Raw genomic sequence first — 23,896 nt, forward strand, 5'->3', positions numbered from 1 at the left:
CCCTGCCACACCACTCCCCCCCCTGCCACACCACTCCCCCCCCTGCCACACCACTCCCCCCCCTGCCACACCACTCCCCCCCCTGCCACACCACTCCCCCCCCTGCCACACCACTCCCCCCCCTGCCACACCACTCCCCCCCCTGCCACACCACTCCCCCCCCTGCCACACCACTCCCCCCCCTGCCACACCACTCCCCCCCCTGCCACACCACTCCCCCCCCTGCCACACCACTCCCCCCCCTGCCACACCACTCCCCCCCCTGCCACACCACTCCCCCCCCCTGCCACACCACTCCCCCCCCTGCCACACCACTCCCCCCCCTGCCACACCACTCCCCCCCCTGCCACACCACTCCCCCCCCTGCCACACCACTCCCCCCCCTGCCACACCACTCCCCCCCCTGCCACACCACTCCCCCCCCTGCCACACCACTCCCCCCCCTGCCACACCACTCCCCCCCCTGCCACACCACTCCCCCCCCTGCCACACCACTCCCCCCCCTGCCACACCACTCCCCCCCCTGCCACACCACTCCCCCCCCTGCCACACCACTCCCCCCCCTGCCACACCACTCCCCCCCCTCCCACACCACTCCCCCCCCTCCCACACCACTCCCCCCCCTCCCACCAATCCCCCCCCTCCCACCACTCCCCCCCCCTCCCACCACTCCCCCCCCTCCCACCACTCCCCCCCCTCCCACCACTCCCCCCCCTCCCACCACTCCCCCCCCTCCCACCACTCCCCCCCCCACCACTCCCCCCCCCACCACTCCCCCCCCTACCACACCACTCCCCCCCCCACCACTCCCCCCCCACCACTCCCCCCCCCCACCACACCACTCCCCCCTCTGCCACACCACTCCCCCCCCCGCCACACCACTCCCTCCCCCTACCACACCACTCCCCCCCTCACCACTCCCCCCCCCACCACTCCCCCCTCTACCACACCACTACCGCCCCCCCCTTCCACCGCATCCCTCCCCACACACGCAGCAAACCCCCCACGCACACCCGCACGCCCTTACCCGGAACCCACGGCTATTTCAATAACAGGGGACTACGTGACGATCGTGAGCTTCTGCACTCTCCGTGTTCACCGGCAATGACCTCCCCCCCCCACGCTCCACCCAGCTCCCTCGTCCAATCTCCTCACCACCCAAACTCCGGGCCCCCTCTGCCCCCGCCCTCGTATCAATGACCTCGCATCCCTCCTCACCCGTGGCTGGAGAATGTTTTTTTTTTCACGTGTGTGTGTGCTTGCGTCTCTTTTCGCCCCGGTCATATCTATCTCTCGTCCCGGTCAAATCGGCGGTCTGCCGGTTTGGGAAGGAAAGCGCTACGAAGAGGGGGGGGGGGGTTCTGGTGAAATGCGTCTGCCCGTCGAGATGCTCTTATCACCAGACCGCTCGGCTGCACGATCCAGACCCCCCTCGCCAACAGACCCCCATTAAGTCGCCATCGTAGTGATAGTACTGCGTTGGCAGTACGTGCGCGTATGTACGCCGAACTTCTTTCGAGCCGTACGTAGCCAACCGTGCTCATCGGAGGTGCGGGGGAAGGACAACTAATATGAAAAAGTCAAATACGTTCGTCAATAATACTTCATTTCTAGGAAGAACGGGCCAGCGCCTGAAACATCACCTATTTTTGATATACATTTCCAGTTTTAGGGCAGTGTTATTTGAGTGAACATGAGGCGAGAACTTCTGACAAAGCAGTACCTCCTCACCACACCACCAAGCAATCATCTCTTGGGGAGGTCAATGTGTCCTCACGAGATCCCTTCAGCACGAGGCCTCACCGCGAGGCTCTGCTGACTCACAAGAAGTTCTCAGCGCTCCAAATCCTCACCACCAGACCTCACCAGCATTCTTTACATCAACAAAATATGTCCTCGTTAGACCTCCTCGCAACCTAATCCCTCACCATCATATTATCCTCATCAGACATTCTCATGACTATACCTCAGAGGTCGCAAACGGGTTTTGATTCCTTACCCGTACCCGGCCGCACCAGGGTCGCAAATGGGTAGCCGTTCCCTACCCGTACCCTACCCGAAATGAGTGACAAACAGTTACTCACCAGTGACTCACGTCCTACCCGTACCCGGCCGCACCAGGGTCGCAAACGGCTACCCGTACCCGTACCCGGCCGGGTACGGGTAGGCGGGTATCGGGTAGGGTACGGGTATCGGGTACCCGGTTGCGACCTCTGCTATACCTGCTCACCGCTGCCGGGCATCACCCCACATCTGGTCTAACTAAGCCCTGTCCTCACCAGCACCTTCTCACCACAACTGCATCAAGTCTTGTCAATAACATCAAGTACGTTACAGAGACATGCCCCGTCTATTCGCGTGTCAACTCACTTCGCCGTTTGAGTGGAGGGTTTTCTCCAGGATTCCCGGTTTCCTTCAACATTAAGACAAAGTCTCACACATGGAATTGGCCGGACATCCTAATGTAGCAGGACCCTCATAAATGTGTTGAGACTCAGTGAGGCTTATCCTGGGTGAATAAAGGGAATGCCAGTATTATTGTGATTATTATTTAGCTAAATAGATCTTCCTGTAATGCCCCACATCGATCCTCGGACCTTTCTATTAGCCCTGCTTTTTGTGGGTATGAGAAATAAACATAAATTATAGGAATCTATTATCCATGGATCCAATGGCGAAATAATTGCCGTGTTCCTATTATCGACGGTCTTCGTGCGGATAACAGGAAAATGCACAGATAATTGTCAAAATAGGATCCGTAGACTCTTTAGCCAGGCTTTCCTCGTTGAATCAGGGGCATTATTTTCACTGTATTACAGTACTATAAAAGCATCTGCGTGGGTTGCGACGGAGGTAGAGGCTTGAGTCACGAAGCTGCGTCTCGATTGGTGTTTTAGTTTTATTGCTTCAGTTTTACGCCCGTTAGCGTTATCTTTGTTTTTATGGTTTCCCCGTGCACTGGGTTTAATTCCTCACGGCACGGGACTCGTAGTAGTCGTAGCCACAGGCCATAGCTGCAGGCTTACTGGATGTGCTGTACTGGGTGTTGAGCTATTTTCTGGGTCGCTGACCCGGACAAACCCGGCTAAAGTGAATCCCTGCCTGTTCAGCATCTTAAGATGCTATGAATAGCATTTAGATGATATTAAAAAAAATTGCAAACATTTACAACTGCAGTACAACGATTTACTTGTTTTTCCTTAAATGTTATGTCTGTGTGGAACTCAGATATGCAAATGTTTTCAACAGAAACCATTAGAAAAAGTTGCGTGTCCAATTATCTATCCGTACACGCATACACGTACATGGAGCGGTTACGGGAAACCAAAACGTATAAGATATCATTATCAGTCATATGATCAATCGACTACTGGATGGCCTCCCCAAGCCATTGCCAAAAAGTCTTTCCCCGAAGCCAACAAATAATGAATTAAAAAGGATCAACTCTTAAACAAGCAATCACTCAGCATGGGTAAAGCTGCTATACCCGCCGATATCAGAAGACACACGCATGTAATATCCATGGAATGACGACTTAGGGTGGACACGTCGCTCCAGAGGACAACGGACGGTGGTCAAGAGTTGAGAGGTTATGCGCTTGAGGTCACGCGTCCACGGGGTCGGGGGTGGGGTGGAGAGGTAGCGATGAAATAATCTTGAAGTGCAGCCGCTAGATAGACTACTACATCGCGGGACCGTGAGCGATGGCAACAGTTTGGGGAGGGCCTTCACCCAGCGGTGGATTGAGCACGGCTTCTGACAAGGACAACAATGACGACGTTCAACGAATGCTTTCATGCAAACAGCACCCACGCAACTTCCTCAAGTCCCTTCCGACTTCAAACTCGCGAAACACTTACTCACCGCTCTCGCCACGGAATGACTAATGCGCGGTGCTCGTGGCCGCTGAGAGCGTTTGCGAACAGCTGCCGATTCTGGCCGCCGTACAAGAAAATGTTCAAATGTACGTGACAACTTTGACGAGGCCCAGTTTCTGAAAAAATGCACAGCGCTTGAGGTTCCAGGGCACTGCGGCCTTTTATTGCGGCGTTCAAAGCAATAGCCGTGGTAAAACGTAAAGGTGCAGCCCTGCAATGCCTCGCTCACCCCACTGCTGGCAGAAGGGCATCCACTAGAGGGAGCACTTGAGTGGTATTCGACTTAACCATAGCCAACTCATTGCCACTGCTACTGGGTGGACAGAGACGGGGGGGGGCAAAGGGGACTTGACAAACGTGCACTGTTGTTTCAAATTCCGCGCCGCTTGGAGATGGAATCGAACCAGGCGACCTCTGTGTGGATTGTGAAATCCCAGCGTGATACTCATTACACCCACGGCAATTACATCCCTGGTTCTGCTTGGAATGTTTGCTTATTTTCCAGAGAATACGGTATTAATCGATGTTTAATCCACTAAACCTTAACCATTACAGCTTGCAAGAGGTTGAAGTACCCATACTTTAACCCCACTGTGGTTGTTACTCATTTATACTGCTGGGTGGACAGAGGCAGCGAGGGATCTGTGAAATTTTCATGATCATTTTAACTGCAAAGTGGGCAGATGGAATCCAACCGGAGGCTCTGACTTGCAAGTTCAGCGTGCTGACCATTACACCACAAAGGCCGGAACCTATTGCCGTGGAGCCAACTGACTAAAGATTACGGATAACAGCGCTACATTCACCACCGTGTTGACAAACAAATACGAATTGACGCTTTAATCGCACGGGGGGGGGGGCAGATCGTTATATGACCGTGCTCAACTGCGACCGAGTCTGGCTTCAGAATGTCGGCGTCTGAATCCACGGCGACCGATAGCATCCGCACGACGTTCGCTGAAACGTGAAATCTTTATCGGCCTTCATTTGTAAACAACCTATCGTTTTGCGCTGAACTCATGGTGAAAATGCTTTATGAGAATGACAAAGACAAATACCCCCCTACATAGCCTTTAACAGAGGCTATACGTTTGGGGGCAAGTGCTGTTAGCGAGCGCCTTTAAAGGCCGGCAAGGCACACAAGGGGGTGGGTGGCCAGCACCACGCCTGGCCGCCGTTGCCTCCCGAGCGCTGATATTGTTTACACACTGCACCAGGTACACATTTAAGTCGACCTAGGGGAAGCCAAAGACCGGTTGCAATATATTGGTGGTGATCGGTAATTAAATACGGGTTCAGAGCGAAGTGCTCTAACCACTGCGCCACCGCTCCCCGATAAGAATACCTGCAGTGCAATGAGATGGGGGACAGCGCAGCAAGTAGGATATCAACAGGCTGTGTGTGTAGCTGCGCTTGAGCGTGCTTCTCTTGTACCTGTGGGTTTTCTCTTGGGCACTTTGGTTTCATCTCCAACAAAAACACTCAACTGGCCAAACATCCCAAAGCAAATGCCAGCTGAAAATGAGTCTTGAACATCGATGGAGACTTTCCAGACTCAATACAGTAAACTCTCGCTTTATCCGAGAGACAATGATATATAATCTGTGCTGTGGATTAACTGTGACAGATCCAAACATAGCTATTGAAATTACACATTTCTATGACAAGGGACAAAGTCACCCATAATCGGCCAACAATCCAATGGCTGTATTGACGATGAATGCGCATCAGTGCCCTCCCAGATTTGCGAGCATGCATGTGTTGTTGTCACGAGGTTTTCCCATTGTTGTGGTATAAATAGATAGCGGAGGATGGGCCCTACGCCCTGGAGTCCCGAGGGTAAAGGTTAGCATCCGTACGCCCATGACCTTACAATCCACCCACCCCCAACTCCTTCCCAGAAGGAGATTGGTTGGTCGGATGATGGGCTGATAGGATCATGGGATAATGAGACGATGGGATGATGGAGTAATGGGGATGATGGCTTCATGTGGAGATCAGTTTATGGGATGATGTGGGGTTTTATCGGGTGACGGGATGATGCAATGATGGGCCCATGGGATTATGGGGCCATTGGTTGATGAGTTAACTGGATGATGGGATGACGGTGTGACGTTTCACAGCCCTTTGTCAATCCACTGCTGGATGAAGGCCTCCCCATGCAGTGCTGGCTGTGGAGGTTGTTTGACCACAATTCAGTGCGGGTTGGTGACCTGGAAAAGTGTACGGGACCCGTTCAGATTCCACTCACGACTGACGTTAGCCATGGCCGGGAATCGATCTTGGGTGTCGCCAGGTTACTGGTCTCTGGCACCGTATTTAGTAGGGCAGTCTACCGCGGTAGGGGTGTGTTAGTGAGTTGCAGTTGTTGGCGTCACAGCAGTTATTGCACCGCGACAGTGAACCTGGCGACCGGGGTTCGATTGCTAGCCATGACGTAAACACGGCACCAGCCGCCACAAGTGCCTTCTGAATAAACAAAAAACTCAATTGGCCTGGGCCACCTTGAGATCAGCTCAGACTTAAACCAGTCACTGGCAGCAGCGAAACGATGCATTGAATTCGTCGATTGATATGGATTTCTAAGCTCACGGTAAATGCATCGAACCGCGCGTGAAAGAGGTGATATTTTTCGATGTGTGCCCCAGGGGAAATCACCCGTACCCCAGTCTCGTCAATTCTCACAGGCTAAGCAGGCTTGAGCCTGGAAAGCACTTGGATGGGTGATTACCTTGCATAAAACAGGTTGCTATAGGCTGCTGCTGCCTAGGGCAGTGCAGCAAAATCCAATGTTGTACCATACCTTGCTCTAACGTCCATGCTCCCCTATTCTTCGCCAGCCCACACTGACAGGTGTGGTGAAGTATGGTCAAACAACTCCCATGACCCACACGGCATGGAGAGGGCCTCATCCAGCAGCGTTGCACGCACACACGTTACGTGCAACGGTTTCATGTCAACCCTTTGGCCACCACTAGAGGCGCTACAATTCACCGCGATGCGATAAAAGAACGTAAATCAACCCGAGTCAAATCGTGAACAGAGATTTTCGGCAATTCATCAACGTGCCGCGGAGTGTTTGCTCCGAATAATTGGTATCAGGGATGGGGAGTTGCGGCGAAGAGCTGCAACGCATGCTGAACTTCGTTTGCACCGTACGTAGCCAACCGTGCCAATCGGAGGAGCAACTGAGCTCTTTGAGCCAGTCCGCATGGATCCTTGAGTGGCGGCCACTCGAACGCGTGGGTGTTCTCTGGGACACTTCGGTTGCCGTCCTCGCGAAAAGAACAGAGGAAGGAATTTGCCAAGCGTGTCAACGTGAGTGCCGGGCATGAAGTGAAACCTTTCCGGGTGAGTGGAGGCATCGACGTCGCCCATCGCTCTCGCAACACGGGCGCCGTCCAAACCTTCCGAATTTGCAACAATTCCCCTCCCCCCCCGTGATTTGTCACAATCCAGAGATGGCGACAATCCGATTTGTACACAAAGACAAAGATCCCCCCCCCAGTATAGCCTCAACAGACTCTTGGGGCAAGTGCTGTTAGCGAGCACCTATGAAGGCCGCAACGGTACACGAGGAGGTGAGTGGCCAGCACCACGCCCGACCGCCTTTGGCTCCCTTGTGGCGATGTTTACACACCGCACCAGGTACTCATTTGAGGCTGAGTCGACCTAGGGGAGGCCCAGGACCGGTTCAGAAAATCGTCACTGGTTTTGGCCGTGAGCGGGAATCGCGTTCGTAGCGCAGCGCGCTCACCGCGAAGCTACACACACACCAACACAGGTGGCTCCATAACATAGCTGCACACGAAAAGCACAAACATAGCCCGGGGTAGCCTACGCAGACTGTTGGTGCAAGCGCTGTTGAGTGAGCAGCACCTATTAAGGTTGGCACGGCTCACGAGGGGGGCAGTGTGGCCAGAGCCACACCCGTCCACCTTTTTCTCCCCCGCCCCCCCACTCTGATGTTTTTGCACACTGCGCCAGGTACTCATTTAAGGGGAGGCCCCAGGCTCAGTTCTGATATTTGGCGATGATGTTGGTCACGGTAGGGGATCGAACGCGTTCCCGTCTGCTTCGTAGCTTGCCTTGTGCGACGACAAAAAAAACTGCACAAAAAACACGCGCACCACGTCCCACACACACGGAACAACTTGAAAGCCGGAAGATATTGGGGGATCCTCAAATGACCCTAGAAACCAGGGCTCCCTCCCCCTCCTCCCATTCCTTCTTTCCTCCCTGCCAGGCCCCCCCACCGCCACCCAAAGCTGGCTCTGCATCCCATCCCTTTCCGTCCTCTTACGCACAGACCCCCACCATTACTACCTTGTTAAACGCTTTAAACAAACACGGCTGCAAATTTGGAAAATACGCGCGCACACACGTACGCGCGCACGTGCGCACGCGGGGGGAGGAAAATTCACACCCACTCCCCCCCCCCAACTTCTATACAACGATCCTCCGTTCAGATGGATGATCGGACAATGCCTGAAACGTTAACTTGTAACAACAATAATATTTTTTAAAGAAAATTACTTGTCAAAACGATCTCAATAAGCACATTCATGTCGTGCAGTGTCTGGAGACGCGGTCGTATTTAAGATGCTCCGCGAATCCAGCGGTTGCCGGTTTGATGTTCCGGAGCGGTAGTTCGTCTGTACTGAATGTTGAACTTCTTTCGCACCATACGAAGGCAACCGTGCTAATCGGAGGTGCGGGGGTAGGACAACAAACTAAACAAAAAGCAGTTCCAAAGAAATGAATTTTAAATCTGCATTTAAGAGAGCATAGATCCAGGGGCTTCCTAATATCGGTGGGAAGAGCGTTCCAGACGGCCGCAGAAACGCATCTGAAAACGCGCGATGCGGTGACCGTCTTTGTCTGATGGCGAGCTGGAGGAGTGACACGATCCCATAACAGCATCATCAGATCGATATTCATAAACGGGTAGGTACATGAATCGCTGCACCCCTGCCATATATTTATATATTTGTTCAGTTCTAACGCACCAATGTTTGTTATTAATAACGACGATGGTGGTAAAGTATGTCTGCCTCGTTTATGCAAGACTGCCAAAGATCCCTCAAACTTGTACGCACCATACACACACAAAAACAAAGATCCCCCTATATGGCCTTCAATAGACTGTGGGGGCAAGTGCTGTGAGCGAGTGCTGTGAGCAAGCACCGATGAAGGCCGGCACGGGACACGAGGTGGTGGTTATGGCCAGGCAAACACACCCGATCCCCTTTTTCACCCAGTCCTGAAGTTAACGCACCACACCCGGTACACATTTAAGGCTGAGTCGACCTAGCATAGGCCAGGGACCTGTTCAGATAATCGTCACCGATTTGGGCCGCGAGCGAAAACGAACTCGGTTCGTCGGGTTCACAGCGCAGCACACTAACCACAGCACCACCGCCCCCCCCCCTCCCAGTATAAACACACCACGCTCACACACACAAAACACATCATCCCCAATGTAACCATACGGACTAGTGAGACAAGCGCCATTAGCGAGCACCTATTAGGAACAGCACTTGACTGCTTGAGGGGAAGGTGCGACCAGCACCCCACCCCCCTTTGTCTCACCAGCGGTGATGTTTGGAGATAACATTTTCGTAAAAAAAAAATTGGCACAAAATTCGAAAAAGTTGGTGCTTTCATTTCAGCATATTTATCACATTCGGGATAACAAGGGCATCGAGCGGTGGCGCAGCAATTAGTACACTGCACTCTGCCATCGCTGCCAATACACAAAAGTAAACAAAGTGGACGCATACTGTAGATCAACTTAAACGAATCATCCATCGTGGAACTGCGATAAGCCAAGAGGTTAACTTTGTCCATTCTCATGCTCTGAAACGTTAAGGGTTTCCCTATCCATCAATTGCCATGTGACATTTTTCAACACGCCATCATGTGGAGCTTCTGACTCAAGGTCAATAGCGTGTGTATGCGTGTGTGTGTATGTGTGTGTATGTATGTGTGTGCGAGAAACGTAGCTTCGATTATTAAATTGCCACTGCTCGTCTTCGTATGGGGGAAGGGGGTGGCAGTGTCACCGCAGAGGCGAGCGCGCTGCCTGCTGTCGAACCTGGCCACCCGCGTTCCGATTCCTGGTCATGGCTAACATCGGTGGCTGAGTGATATATGGGTCCCCTCCCTGCACGAGCACCTGGTGCGGGGTGCAGACAATCAGCACTGGGAAGACAAAGGCGGCCGGGCACGTTGTGCTGGCGTTGGCTTTCACAGGCGCTCGCTAACAATGCTCGGCCCTGCAAAAGTCTCGCACTTGTGCCGCTGGACGGGAGGTGACCAACAGGCCTCGGTGATGTCATCGGCATCATCGGCCGTGTCACACTGGGACGTGGCTTACGGGTTTTTTTTGTCTGCTTTCAGGAGGCAGGGTCAGGGTGGGTGCGCCGCACCAGTTGCGGGGATTTCTCCGCCCGCGGACGCAACGAGCCGCTCCTCACCGCTTGCGGAATGCACATTACCGGGTATTTATGGAGCCCTTTACATGCGTGGGAGAGGAGTAATAGTGATATCGGGCAGCCAAAGGTCTCCCTATGGCACGCGCAGATACCGCGCACGCTCGCCCACTTGCCCGCCAGTCCTGCCTTCCACCGAGCTGTCCCGAGGACGCAAGTTCAAGATATTATTGTCCTCGTCGTCATCATGATCGTTACATCATTACCAGCCATGGTCAATCCCCTCCTGGATGAAGGCCTGCCTCCCACTGAGCTGTCTTGATAAGGCACGGGTTTAAGCAGGGCATGCCAAGCAAGGGGGAACTGGGCCTGGTCGCTTTGCATGCCTGTCGACCTTTGTATTTCTAGCGTTGGTGATAGGCGGTTTGGGCAAAGAGCTACATTCTTTATAGGACCCAGATTCGATCCCAGGCCATAATGTACATCAGGGGTAAAGTGGATTCTGAATCTAGTCTGGGCCTCCCATAGGTCAAACTCAGCCATAAAAAGCTACCTGGTACAGCGGGATTATTAGGGATGTAATAATTGACCCCACCTCATCCCCCCAGGAGTGTCTATAAAATGTCGCTATTCAAGATCGTGATTGGGATTCAAGTTGTGGTGAACGGCTGCACCCCGAGTGGCTGTAGGATTCACGCGTACCCCACGCCTACAGCTATACGTCGAATGCTGCGAGCCGGCGAATCGGTGCACAGCATTCGACGCGCGAATGCGTCACGAGCGCGAGAAACCGATTCCAATCGACACGTCGGCAGTGCCACCCAGAGCGACCAATAAATAAAAAATTATCCTTTAGAATATTTTAGCGCGGTTGGCTACGTACGGTGCAAAAGAAGTTCAACATACGTAGAGAGAAGTAGAGAGATCGATTAAGAGGCATAGGAAACCACGGACAAGCGGGGAAGGCGACAGGAACCGGCGCGAACAACAATTTCCCAAGCTCCGTGGTCCAATATTGAGATCGCTTCCTTTCTCCGCTTCCCCTCCCCGCTCTCTCCGCGCGTAACCCGCTACATCGTGGGCGGCGCAGCAAGTCACGGACATGAGCCACCACCGCCACCGCCGCCGCCGCCACATTACCTTGGTGCGCCCGTTGATGTTGTAGCGGCCCAGGCGGCCCTGGCAGTGCAGGATGAGCTCGTCCATGCGGCTCAGCAGCACGCCGATCATGTCGCATTCAGGCTCGCGGCCCTCCACCCACGCGATCTTGTCCCCGCGGATGACGGCCGAGTCGCGGCGCGGGCTCACCAGCTGGCCATCGCGGAAGCGCCCGCCGGCGTGCAGGGAGCACACCTGCGCCAGCACCGAGTCGCCCAGCGTGGCGCCCAGGAAGCGGTCCACCACGCAGATGCCGTGCTTCTCCATGCAGGGTGACAGGTAATGCAGCGCCAGCTCGCGCGGCGGCCGCCGGTGCAGGGGGCCCAGCTGGCGCCTGTTGCTGCTGTTGCTGCTGTTGTTGCTGTTGCTGCTGCAGCTGGTGCTGGTGTTGGTTCTGGGAGGTCCAACTGCAACTCCTATACCTACACCTCCTAATCCTACACCCAATCTGCCACCTCCAATTCCTACTCCGACACCTGGCTCTTGATTGTCTGCAGTGTCGTTCCTCCCCGTGTTCTGCTGCTGCTGCGTGTGAAGGAGGTGATTGCTAATTTGGGGCTGACCATGAAGGTCTAGGTTTGAATCCAGGTCAGATTCAGAACGTTCGCATGAAGACACCGACTGTTGCTGCTTCTGCTGCTGATGTTGGTTCTGGCCAAGGAGTTCCTGCTGCTGTTGCTGATGATGTTGTTGTTGTTGTTGCTGGGGGCTGGCCGGGAAGGGAGGCAGGCTGGGCGCGATGCCGGCCAGCGTCTGCATCATTCCCTGGCTGCCGCACTGCGGGGCCGAGGCGACGCGCTTTAGGCGGCTGGCGTGAAGCAGGGCCAGGTTGCCCGCGAACAGCTCCCCGTCCAGGCGGTTGTCGGAGAAGTTTCTCGTCATCCCGCTCGCGCCGTGCGGGACGAATTGCGAATGATCGACCCTCCCGCCGCCTCCGGCCGATCCATCGTCGCACGGTCCGCCGTCGCACAGTCCGCCGTCGCACGACCACCCCCCTGCGCTAGCAACGGCTGGCGGTGGAATTGCGCAGGCAGCTGCAGTGGCAGCATCCTCGGCAACCGCAGGAGACACCGTAGCAGCGGTAGTAGCTGCAGCAGCAGCAGCAGTACCGGCAACGACTGGAGCAGTAGAAGTGGAAGAGGTGTCACCGCGGCCACCATCATCATCACCCTCACGAGTAGCACCGTCACCACTGCCAACACCGCTGGCCATCATCTCCTCCATCGCCTCCTCTTCCACCATCTCCTCCGCCTCTTCCTCCACCACCTCATCGGCCACCCCCATGTTCCTCAGCCCCTGCATGGCCTCGTCGCGCCGGCACAAGGCCCCCACGAGGATCTGCCTGGGACGAGGCCTCCTGACGAGCGAGAAGTCCCGCGCGGTGCCCAGGTGCAGGAACTCGGCCCCGCACTGGTGGCCGCCCTCCATTCAGCACGCCGGTGCTGACGATGACAGCTCCACCACTCGCCCAGGCCACTCGCCCCCTGGGCGTACGGGATGCATGTGTATGTGTGTGTGGGCATGTGTGTACGTACATGTGTGTGTGTGTAATGGGGAGCAGCGGTTAGCGAACTTTTCTACGAACCCAGTGGCACGAGTTCCACTCCCAGTCACAGCTGACATTGGTGATAACTGAACCAGTCCTGCTACCTCACCCCACAAGCCTTCACCAATCTACACTAACCAGTGTGGTGAAGTATGGTCAACACAACCCCCCACGAGAGACAGGACATGGGGAGTCCCTCATCCAGCCATCCAGCAGTGGATTGACAAAGGGCTGTGAATTATACAGCGTTTGCAACTCTGAGCCTGGGCTCGCACACTCTGCATTATAAATAAACTTCACCTGTCCCATCTCTGAGTCAAGTCTGCCAGTCATGTGACGTAAATAATGTTGGTCACAGAGACTAGAAGGGCTCACTCATAAATCCACTGTGCAAAAATGTGGTTGACATGGGCCCTGGCTCAAGGAAAAAAAGGTCCTCCCCCCCCACCCATGCACAATTTCCCACATTCCACCCCCCTCACCCCCCCCACCGTGTCCCTCTTTGTAGCCCAGCATCCGGCCCCACCTTGGGCCTAGTGAACCCCGGTGCAGTTGCACCGCCTGCACACTCGGTCGCTACTCCACGATGGTGTTTTTTGCGAAAGGCAGAAAAATGCGTTCGGGGACTAACTGGCAATGTCGAAGTCTGCTGGCTACGACGAGAGGGCTTCAGGAGGGGCGGTTCGTCCAGTTTTGCTGTTCCTCTCCCCAGTTAAAGGAGCGCGGACTCCAGTGGTATACCATTTGGGACCATAGTTTGGGTTGCATGGACACAATCGCACTAAAGTTGTCTTTAATCTTCCATTCGTGAAGGAGATGTGGCGCCTATTGTTGATGTTCTGATTAAGTTACTCCGCTGATAAGACCATTTGGGAGAAGGGCAGCGTTAGTCTTAGCCTCACACTTTACAACGTCTTCTAAAGGTGGCGCGGTGGTCACTCAAAGGGAAGGCCATACAAAAGTTTACATCGTGAAACTTGTTTCCTGGACAAGTCCCCTCCAGCTCGCAGTTGCACCGCCCGATGAGTTACGTGCGGACCAATGCAATTTGAGCCAGTTAAAAATAAAAACCAATGACCTAAAATGTCTAACCATCTTAGTATTGTTATTTTGGGTTTGAACAAGTCAGAAACTGAATGTTCAAGCTTAAATAAGGAGACGGCCTGGGGCATGAACGAACACATCGCGGCGACAAGGGAAGAAGATGACATATGGACGAGGCCGCTGACAGAATGGCAGCCGGAGGAGAAAACGCGCCTGGCAGTACGACCGCCGCGGAGATGGAGCGATGAGATGAGCGCACGTGCAGGAGCAATGCGGATTGTGGAATCGCAGGACCTAACGGCTGGCGACGGCGGTGGCAATTTTATCATCCAGTAGCGGATAGGCAATGGCTCAATGATGATGATTGACATCGTGTATTTACGTGTAACTAGCACACAGGAATTGAGCTCCCGCTCCGAACACACTCTGTGCTTCAAGGATATGTTACTAGGCAACGGGATGGTAGTACACGATTTTACTTTGTATAACCAGGTTCAAAAATTAAAGCGACGAGGATAGTCTCATTTGCAAGTGTGACCTAGGCCAACAAAAATTACAAAAATCAATTGCGCAAAAGTACAACTAAGCAAATAGAAATTTGAGTTTTAAAAAACACAACCGAATAGAAATCAAACAAATCATTTGGCGAAACTGCGTTGGCAGTGGTGCACAATTAACATAAAACGTCAAAACATTCGTCCGTAACACTAGCATCAAGAGAAAGGCAATACGTGGTGGGCGACGTTTCGCGCAACGGACCATCTCGTTTGTGTGCTATGAAGAAGGGCGACTGCCTGGAACGTCGTTTAAGGCCGCACGCAAAGGTTATTGCCGAATGCGTTGTGTTATTTTAAGTCAAAATTTAGAGCGTGGCAACTGCGGCACACACGGGTATCATGTACACACGTATACACTTACTGTACTTGTCATTATGAACAATGTGCACACCATTGCGTGCTATCAATAACCATATTATCACAAATATTGCGGATTTAACTCTCCAACGCTGAAGTGTGTAACTAATTGGCACGTGTCGTTTACGTGACAAACCTTACTGGCCGTGTCGGGTGGTGTGGAGGGTTACAACACAACATTTATACGTACGCGATCTAACCCCAAAAAAAAACAACCTTATTCTAATCCACATCATATTACGTTCAGAAACTCACGACAATCGTTGAGACGCTTTATCCGCACGTTCACATCTTCTCTTGCCCAGCAATCGTCGTCATCGTCTTCTTCTTCACGCACCGAGGTGGCCCACTCCGACGATCCGATTCCATGCCGGGGCGATGGAACTCTAAAAACACCGTTGACGAAACAGAGCAGCAATCAAGCCACCCCCAAACACCGAAATAAACTCGCGACACGGGAGGAATGGGATGCTGGGTTGGTTGGTGGTGGAGGTGGTGGTGGTGGCCAGCCCTGACCACCCCCACACCACGCCTTACTCCACTCGGGATAAACACCGCTGATGTTTACTTTGAGATTGCCATTGACGTTGGGCCGCCGGCAATGAAGGGGCCGAAAATTTGGGGGGGTGAGTGGGCAAAAATACCAACCCCCCAAATTGCCCAACGAGCCCTTCCTGTCACCCGCTATGCTCGTCTGCCCCTCCACCTGCCCTTCCTGCCCTGCCACCTGCCCTTCCACCCGCCCCTCTGCCTTGCCCACTGCCTGGTCTCCGACCTGCTCGCCACCCCGTGTGCTCGCACGTCTCTGTCCGTCACCACCCACACCACCCTCACCACCCTCACCACCCACACCACCCTCACCACCCACACCACCCTCACCACCCTCACCACCCACGCCACCCTCACCACCCACGCCACCCTCGCCACCCACGCCACCCTCGCCACCCACGCCACCCACGCCACCCTCACCACCCACGCCACCCACACCACACTCGCCACCCTCGCCACCCACGCCACCCACGCCACCCTCGCCACCCTCGCCACCCACACCACCCTCGCCACCCACACCACCCTCACCACCCACACCACCCTCACCACCCTCACCACCCACACCACCCTCACCACCCTCACCACCCACACCACCCTCACCACCCTCACCACCCACACCACCCTCACCACCCACACCACCCTCACCACCCTCACCACCCACACCACCCTCACCACCCACACCACCCACACCACCCTCACCACCCACACCACCCTCAACACCCTGACCACCCTCACCACCCTCTCCACCCACACCACCCTCACCACCCTCACCACCCACACCACCCTCACCACCCACACCACCCACCCCAGCCTCACCACCCACCCCACCCTCCCCCACCACCCTCACCACCCTCCCCCACCACCCTCCCTCAAGCCGCCTCCTGCCAGTATCTCCGAGTGTAACGTGTGTCCCCGCGAGTCCGTGTCTCGCCACGTGTCACTTGCCTCCGGGGCAGGATCTCCCTGTCGCCCCGTCTCTCACTCCGCCCGCTGTGTGATCCGTCCCGACTGTCCGCGTCTCACCCCCCCCCCCCGGGGGGTCTCCCAAAGTGTCTCCGTCTGTCCACGTGTCTCCACGTGTCTGCGCGTGTCTCAACGTCTGCCTCGCCACGCGTCTCTCTGTCGTCTCCCGACTCTCGCTCTGCCTTGTGCGTATGCGTCTCCCTCTCTCTTCCCTGCCTGTGTGTGTGTCTGTCCGTGTCCCCGTGTCTCCGTGTGTCCCCCCCCACCCCGTGTCTCCCCGAGCCTCCCCGCGTCTCCCCCCCCTCCTCCTCCTCCCGCTGGGAGGTGAAACGCCGAGCGCTTCCGTGTGACGCCCGTTGCGCGGTGACGTCACGACGCACTCCGCGACGTCCGTTGCGCGGCGACGTCACGACGCACGCCGCGCGTCCGCTGCGCGGTGACGTCACGACGCACGCCGCGGCGTCCGCTGCGCGGGAACGTCACGACGCACGCCGCGGAGTCCGTTGCGCGGTGACGTCACGACGCACGCCGCGGCGTCCGCTGCGCGGTGACGTCACGACGCACGCCGCGGCGTCCGCTGCGCGGTGACGTCACGACGCACGCCGCGGAGTCCGTTGCGCGGTGACGTCACGACGCACGCCGCGGAGTCCGCTGCGCGATGACGTCACGACGCACGCCGCGGAGTCCGTTGCGCGGGGACGTCACGACGCACGCCGCAGAGTCCGTTGCGCGGTGACGTCACGAAGCACGTCGCGGCGTCCGTTGCGCGAGGAACGTCACGACGCACGCCGTGGAGTCCGTTGCGCGGTGACGTCACGACGCACGCCGCGGCGTCCGTTGCGCGGTGACGTCATCGCGTTCGAAGACGGCTGAGCGAGGGATTTTTGTTCGTCGATCAACGATCGGGATGGCTGGGGATCATCGCACACCAACAGGTGTTATAGGTTATGTTGTCAGCAAGGGTTACACATTGCAACAACAACAACATCCATTGCCGTGCCGTACTATGGGACCGTCCATATATGACGCCACGCACCTGGGGGGGGGGGGGGTCAGACATTTGTGACGATGTGTGACGAGGGGGAGGGGGGTTTGATAAATATGACGTCACATCAAAATGCGCAACTTTAAATTAATATAGACAGCACGTTATACTTAATTAAATAGACTTTCTAATACATTTTTCTCCTACAACATCAGAGTGCAGCGCCACGTTAAACACGCACTACAATGACAATAGTTCAAAGCGATTTGAAGCATGTTTTATTTTGGGGGGGGGGGGCAGAGCTTTGTGACGTCATATTTGAGAGAGAGTGGGGGGTCTGACTTTTTGTGACGCCGTGTGACGAAGGGGGTGTGGGGGGGGGGTCAAAAATCGTCCTAAATCGCGTGACGTCATTTATGGACGGCCCCTATCCGCCCTTCAACTCGCACCACCGTCCATCGTGGCTTGAAGTTCGGTCAGATAGCGACCCCCTCTCGGGAGGGGCACTCATCCAGCAGTGGATTTAACAAAACGACTGTGCGCCAGTGCACGTGGTTCGTCTTCGAATGCGGCCGGGCGCGTTGCTGGCCACACACAGCCCCCTCGTGTGTGCAATTGCCCCCTCTACAGTCTGTTCAAGGCTACAATCCGGGGTGTGGGGAGGGGTCCCTTTTGCCTTGATATTTGTCATTCCAGCATCGCCTGCTTTAAACAAACGATGCTGGATCATCACCGTCCCAGAATGCACACCAGGACGATGCTGATATAACAACAACGCCAGTGCGCTCGTGTGTGTGTGCAAGTTGTGTGTTTGTGTGACAAGCCTCGTTATCTTGTTTATCGATCATAAAAAGAGACAAAAGCTGCGAACACCGACCACGGATGACATCGGTGTTTCTAGTGATGATCGAACTTCGTCTTTGGCCATCCCCTTAATTCTCGGTCGAAAACACAACGCGCTGTGCCTGTGTGTACGTGGTGTAGCATCAACACCGAGAGAGAGAGAGAGACAAAGGCGTGTCGACAATAAAGGTGGGGGGGGGGCACACGCAAATCGTCGCTACTATTATCACCATCCGCGTCATGCCATGGCCTACGTGCGTCTGGGAGGGCGCACGTGGACTTCAGCACCGTGCTAATGGCTCTCTCGCCCCGCCTGTGTCTGTGTGAACACCCGAGTTATGCAGGTGTGAGACCACCCACACATACCTGTGTGGGTGTGGTGTGTGGTGTCTGTGTGTGGGGGGGGGTGTGGTGTCTGTGGTGAGTGTGTGAGGTGTGCGTGGTGAGTCCGTGTGTGGTGTCTGTGTGGGGGGGGGCGGTGGTGTGTGTGGTGTGTGTGGTGTCTGTGGTGAGTGTGCGTGTGTGGTGTCTGTGTTGTGTCTGTGGTGAGTGTGCGTGTGTGGTGTCTGTGTGTGGGGGGGGCGGTGGTGTGTGTGCGTGTGGTGTCTGTGGTGAGTGTGTGTGTGAGGTGTGTGGTGAGTGTGCGTGTGTGGTGTCTGTGTGGGGGGGGGGGGGACGGTGGTGTGTGTGCGTGTGGTGTCTGTGGTGAGTGTGCGTGTATGGTGTCTGGTGAGTGTGCGTGTGTGGTGTCTGTGTGGGGGGGGGCGGTGGTGTGTGTGCGTGTGGTGTGTGTGTGGTGTCTGTGGTGAGTGTGTGAGGTGTGTGTGGTGAGTGTGTGTGTGTGGTGTCTGTGTGGGGGGGGGGACGGTGGTGTGTGTGGTGTGTGTGGTGTCTGTGGTGAGTGTCCGTGTGTGGTGTCTGTGTTGTGTCTGTGGTGAGTGTGCGTGTGTGGTGTCTGTGGGTGGGGGGGGGGCGGTGGTGTGTGTGGTGTGGTGTCTGTGGTGAGTGTGTGTGGTGTGTGTGGTGAGTGTGTGTGGTGTGTGTGGTGTCTGTGGTGAGTGTGCGTGTGTGGTGTCTGTGGTCAGTGTGCGTGTGTGGTGTCTGTGTGGGGGGGGGGGGGGGGCGGTGGTGTGTGTGGTGTGGTGTCTGTGGTGAGTGTGTGTGGTGTGGTGTGTGTGGTGAGTGTGTGTGGTGTGTGTGGTGGGCGGTTGTGAGTGTGCGTGTGGTGTGTGTGTGGGGGGGGTGCGGTCGTGTGTGTGTGGTGTGTGCGTGTGGTGTTTGTGGTGAGTGTGCGTGTGGTGTCTGTGGTGAGTGTGCGTGTGTGGTGTCTGTGTGGGAGGGGGGGGGGCGGTGGTGTGTGTGGTGTGGTGTCTGGTGAGTGTGTGTGGTGTGGTGTGTGTGGTGAGTGTGTGTGGTGTGTGTGGGGGGCGGTTGTGAGTGTGCGTGTGGTGTGTGTGTGGGGGGGTGCGATCGTGTGTGTGTGGTGTGTGCGTGTGGTGTTTGTGGTGAGTGTGCGTGTGGTGTCTGTGGTGAGTGTGCGTGTGTTGCGTGTGGTGAGTGTGCGTGTGGTGTGTGGTGGGAAGCGGTGGCGTGTGTGGTGTTTGTGGTGAGTGTGCGTGTGGTGTCTGTGGTGAGTGTGGTGAGTGTGCGTGTGGTGGGGAGCGGTGGCGTGTGTGGTGTTTGTGGTGAGGGTGCGTGTGGTGAGTGTGCGTGTGGTGTCTGTGGTGAGTGTGGTGAGTGTGCGTGTGGTGTGTGTGGGGGGGTGAACGGTCGTGTGGGGAGCGGTGGTGTCTGTGGTGAGTGTGCGTGTGGTGTGTGTGTGGTGTGGTGTTTGTGGTGAGTGTGTGTGTGGTGTCTGTGGAGGGGGAGCGGTGGTGTGTGGGGGGGAGCGGTGGCGTGTGTGGTGTCTGTGGTGTGTGTGGTGTCTGTGGTGAGTGTGCGTGTGGTGTGTGGTGTGTGTGTTTGGTGTCTGTGGTGAGTATGCGTGTGGTGTATGCGTGTGGTGTGTGTGTGGTGTTTGTGGTGAGTATGCGTGTGGTGTGTGCGTGTGGTGTTTGTGGTGAGTGTGGTGTGTGTGTGTAGTGTTTGTGGCGAGTGTGGTGTTTGTGGTGAGTGTGCGTGTGGTGTGTGCGTGTGGTGTTTGTGGTGAGTGTGCGTGTGGTGTGTGTGTGTAGTGTTTGTGGCGAGTGTGGTGTTTGTGGTGAGTGTGCGTGTGGTGTGTGTGTGTAGTGTTTGTGGCGAGTGTGGTGTTTGTGGTGAGTATGCGTGTGGTGTGTGCGTGTGGTGTTTGTGGTGAGTGTGCGTGTGGTGTGTGTGTGCAGTGTTTGTGGCGAGTGTGGTGTTTGTGGTGAGTATGCGTGTGGTGTGTGCGTGTGGTGTTTGTGGTGAGTGTGCGTGTGGTGTGTGTGTAGTGTTTGTGGCGAGTGTGGTGTTTGTGGTGAGTGTGCGTGTGGTGTGTGTGTGTAGTGTTTGTGGCGAGTGTGGTGTTTGTGGTGAGTGTGCGTGTGGTGTGTGTGTGTAGTGTTTGTGGCGAGTGTGGTGTTTGTGGTGAGTATGCGTGTGGTGTGTGCGTGTGGTGTTTGTGGTGAGTGTGCGTGTGGTGTGTGTGTGCAGTGTTTGTGGCGAGTGTGGTGTTTGTGGTGAGTATGCGTGTGGTGTGTGCGTGTGGTGTTTGTGGTGAGTGTGCGTGTGGTGTGTGTGTGTAGTGTTTGTGGCGAGTGTGGTGTTTGTGGTGAGTGTGCGTGTGGTGTGTGTGTGTAGTGTTTGTGGCGAGTGTGGTGTTTGTGGTGAGTGTGCGTGTGGTGTGTGTGGAGGGGAAGCGGTGGTGTTAGCGATTATCGCGCTGCGCTACGAACCGGGGGACCCGTGTTCGATTCCCGCTCACGGACGATTGTCTGAACCGGTTCTGGGCCTACCCTAGGTCGACTCGGCCTTAAATGAGTACCCGGTGCAGTGTGTCAACATCGCCACCGGGGAGACAAAGGCGGCCGGGCGTGGCGCTGGCCACCCACCCCCTCGTGTGCCACAGTGCCGGCCTTCATAGGTGCTCGTTAACAGCACTTGCCCCAACAGTTTGTTGAGGCTGCACGGGTACAGACGTTTAGCAGTGTAGTGTTTATCGCACTGCGAACCTGGCACCCCGAGTTCGATTCCTGCTCGTGGCCAATTCCAGTGACGATTCTTTGAACCGGTCCTGGACCTCCCCCCTACCTAGGTTTTGATGCTCCTACTGATACTCCTGCTGTTATGGAGTGACTCATGCAGCCAGATATGGCTGCAACGTTTGGTAGTACATGTTATGGATATTGTTTATTGTAAAATTTCAATCACAGTTCCTATGATCACTGTTACATTGCTTTTATAGCTTAATTTTGGTGATTTCGAAAACGTTTCGGTTTAGCCATATTTGTTTGTTGTATGACAGAGTTAGACTGGTAACTTTAATCTAAATTGTCTTATGGTTGTTATTGTTTGACTTGCATCCCACTGGGATTTTTGCACACAGCGTTGATATACGGTCCTTTTTCTGGAAGTCTTTGCTGTTTTTTCCTGGATTTTTCTGTTTGCGCGTAGTCACTTTAAGATGTTTTCTTGTTAAATCCTTTATATTAAGTTCGCTTGCTTGCTTGCTTGCGTGCTTGCTTGCTTGCGTGCTTGCTTGCTTGCGTGCTTGCTTGCGTGCTTGCTTGCTTGCTTACGACCGTGCAAATCTTTCGGTCGTTTTTTAACCCACTTCCCGTGATCCAATCGAGCTGACATTTTCCACACAGTCTCGTTGTGCGAGACAATTAATGTTCGTGAAAAAAAATTCCCAAAATTGTACACTTTTTAGGCAAAATTTTTTTATTTTACATATATTCAAATATAACTCATTCATGGCTTTGGCTGAACGTCACAGTGTAAGAGCCCAGAGCGTAACCCCTCCACAGGCCGTGGCGGAGTAGCGCAGTTGGTAGCGCCCTCGCTTCCCATGCCAAAGGTTGCGGGATCGATCCCCGCGTCCTCCACAGGCGAATATATTTTTAAATCCTTTATATTAAGTTCGCTTGCTTGCTTAGGACCGTGCAAATCTTTCGCTCGTGTTTTACCCCACTTCCCGTGATCCAATCGAGCTGACATTTTCCACACAGACTCGTTGTGTGTGACAATTTATTTTCGTGAAAAAAAAATTCCAAAATTTTACACTGTTTAGGGAAAACAAATTAAATATTTAATTACCAATTGCTTAATGGTGGCAGACAATCATCTGACCCATAGGTGGCAGCCATCTCAAGCCAGAGGACGAGAGGACTCTAGCCGCCACGCATATAAAGGATTTATAGTGAAAAACTTTGTTTTTACGGGTTTACTTGTTCATGTTTTTGTTTGTTGCTGTTGCACCCGATTGAAGAGCCGAATGGCTCACAGGGCTATACCAAATAAATGAAACTGAAAACTGAAGGTGTGTGAACATCGCCACTGGGGAGACAAAGGCCTCTGGGCGTGTGCCGTGCCGGCCTTTATGGGTGCTCGCTAACAGCACTTGCTCAACAATTCTTGTTGATGGCTGTAGGGTGAAATCTTTTGTCTGTTGTTGTTGTCGCCGTTTGTGTGTGTGTAAAGATCACGGCCAGACATCAACACGCGAACCCTCTCTTGCGTAACACAACGAGTTTGATCATTATACTTCCCAGCAAAGGAGTATGTTTGACAAGCTCTGACTTTGTGGATGTGACCCATGATACAATTGGCCTGGAAAGGCCAAACGGCTGATGAACTCAAACATATAAAAACTGTACTTTCAATAAAACACAGAATATATAGCCACGTTTGAGTATAATACAAGGGGTATAATAATCACATTGCCATCAGCCACTGTCAATCAACTGCTGGATGAAGGCCTCCCTTAAGCCGTCGCCACACCTTGACCCAAGCCCACTTACGTTCCTTAAGAGCAATATAATGACTAGGGTGTGTTCACATATATCTAGATACTACTACTATTGTGTGTAGGGTGTGTAGGCATATATGTAGATACTACTGACTATTGTATGTAGGATGTGTAGGCATATATGTAGATACTACTACTATTGTATATAGGCATATATGTAGATACTACTACTTTTGTATGTAGGTATATATGTAGATACTACTCATGATTGTGTGTGTGTGTAGGGGTCCACTTAGATTGAGACCTTCTAAAAGGCTATCATTTAGTTGACGAACAAACGGAACGCCGGGCCTTTATAATAGACGCTACACGAAACTATCTGAGAAGTTACGTTTAATGTTCGGGATAAATCACAGAGGAATCGAACATTTGATGATAAGGCGTCTCCCACCGGTCTCAATGCACTGGCTGTAACGCTTGAACTCTCTTCCACGGCCCACTTGCCTGCTCAATCGCCCGACGACGGTGACTAGATGTAATACACATCAGTGGGGTACATATTCTTGGTTCTTTCGGTAAAGTCACGTCGAAGGGAAATTTAAAAAAATTATGTTTTATTCTTTTATTTTATTCATATTCTTGGTTCTTTCGGCAAAGTCAGTAGAAGGGAAATAATAAAATAATACATTTTTTTGGGGTTCTTTCGGTAAAG

The 23,896-nt window shown here is 54.2% G+C and overlaps 1 protein-coding gene across 1 annotated transcript in view; it reads right to left on the reverse strand.

Moving 5' to 3' along the window:
- LOC144943992 (uncharacterized) overlaps positions 1-16,770 on the reverse strand; it is a 42,119-nt gene extending 25,349 nt beyond the window's left edge. The window contains exons 1-3 of the mRNA XM_078871940.1: positions 16,469-16,770; positions 15,230-15,360; positions 11,453-12,954 (exon numbers count right to left, since the gene is read on the reverse strand). Coding sequence (XP_078728066.1) covers positions 11,453-12,898 — 1,446 coding nt within the window. The 5' untranslated portion in view covers positions 12,899-12,954; positions 15,230-15,360; positions 16,469-16,770. The remainder of the gene's footprint in view (positions 1-11,452; positions 12,955-15,229; positions 15,361-16,468) is intronic.
- Between the last annotated feature and the right edge of the window lie 7,126 nt (positions 16,771-23,896).

The sequence above is a fragment of the Lampetra fluviatilis genome, chromosome 33 (genome assembly GCF_964198595.1).
Source record: "Lampetra fluviatilis chromosome 33, kcLamFluv1.1, whole genome shotgun sequence".
Lineage (NCBI taxonomy): Eukaryota > Metazoa > Chordata > Hyperoartia > Petromyzontiformes > Petromyzontidae > Lampetra > Lampetra fluviatilis.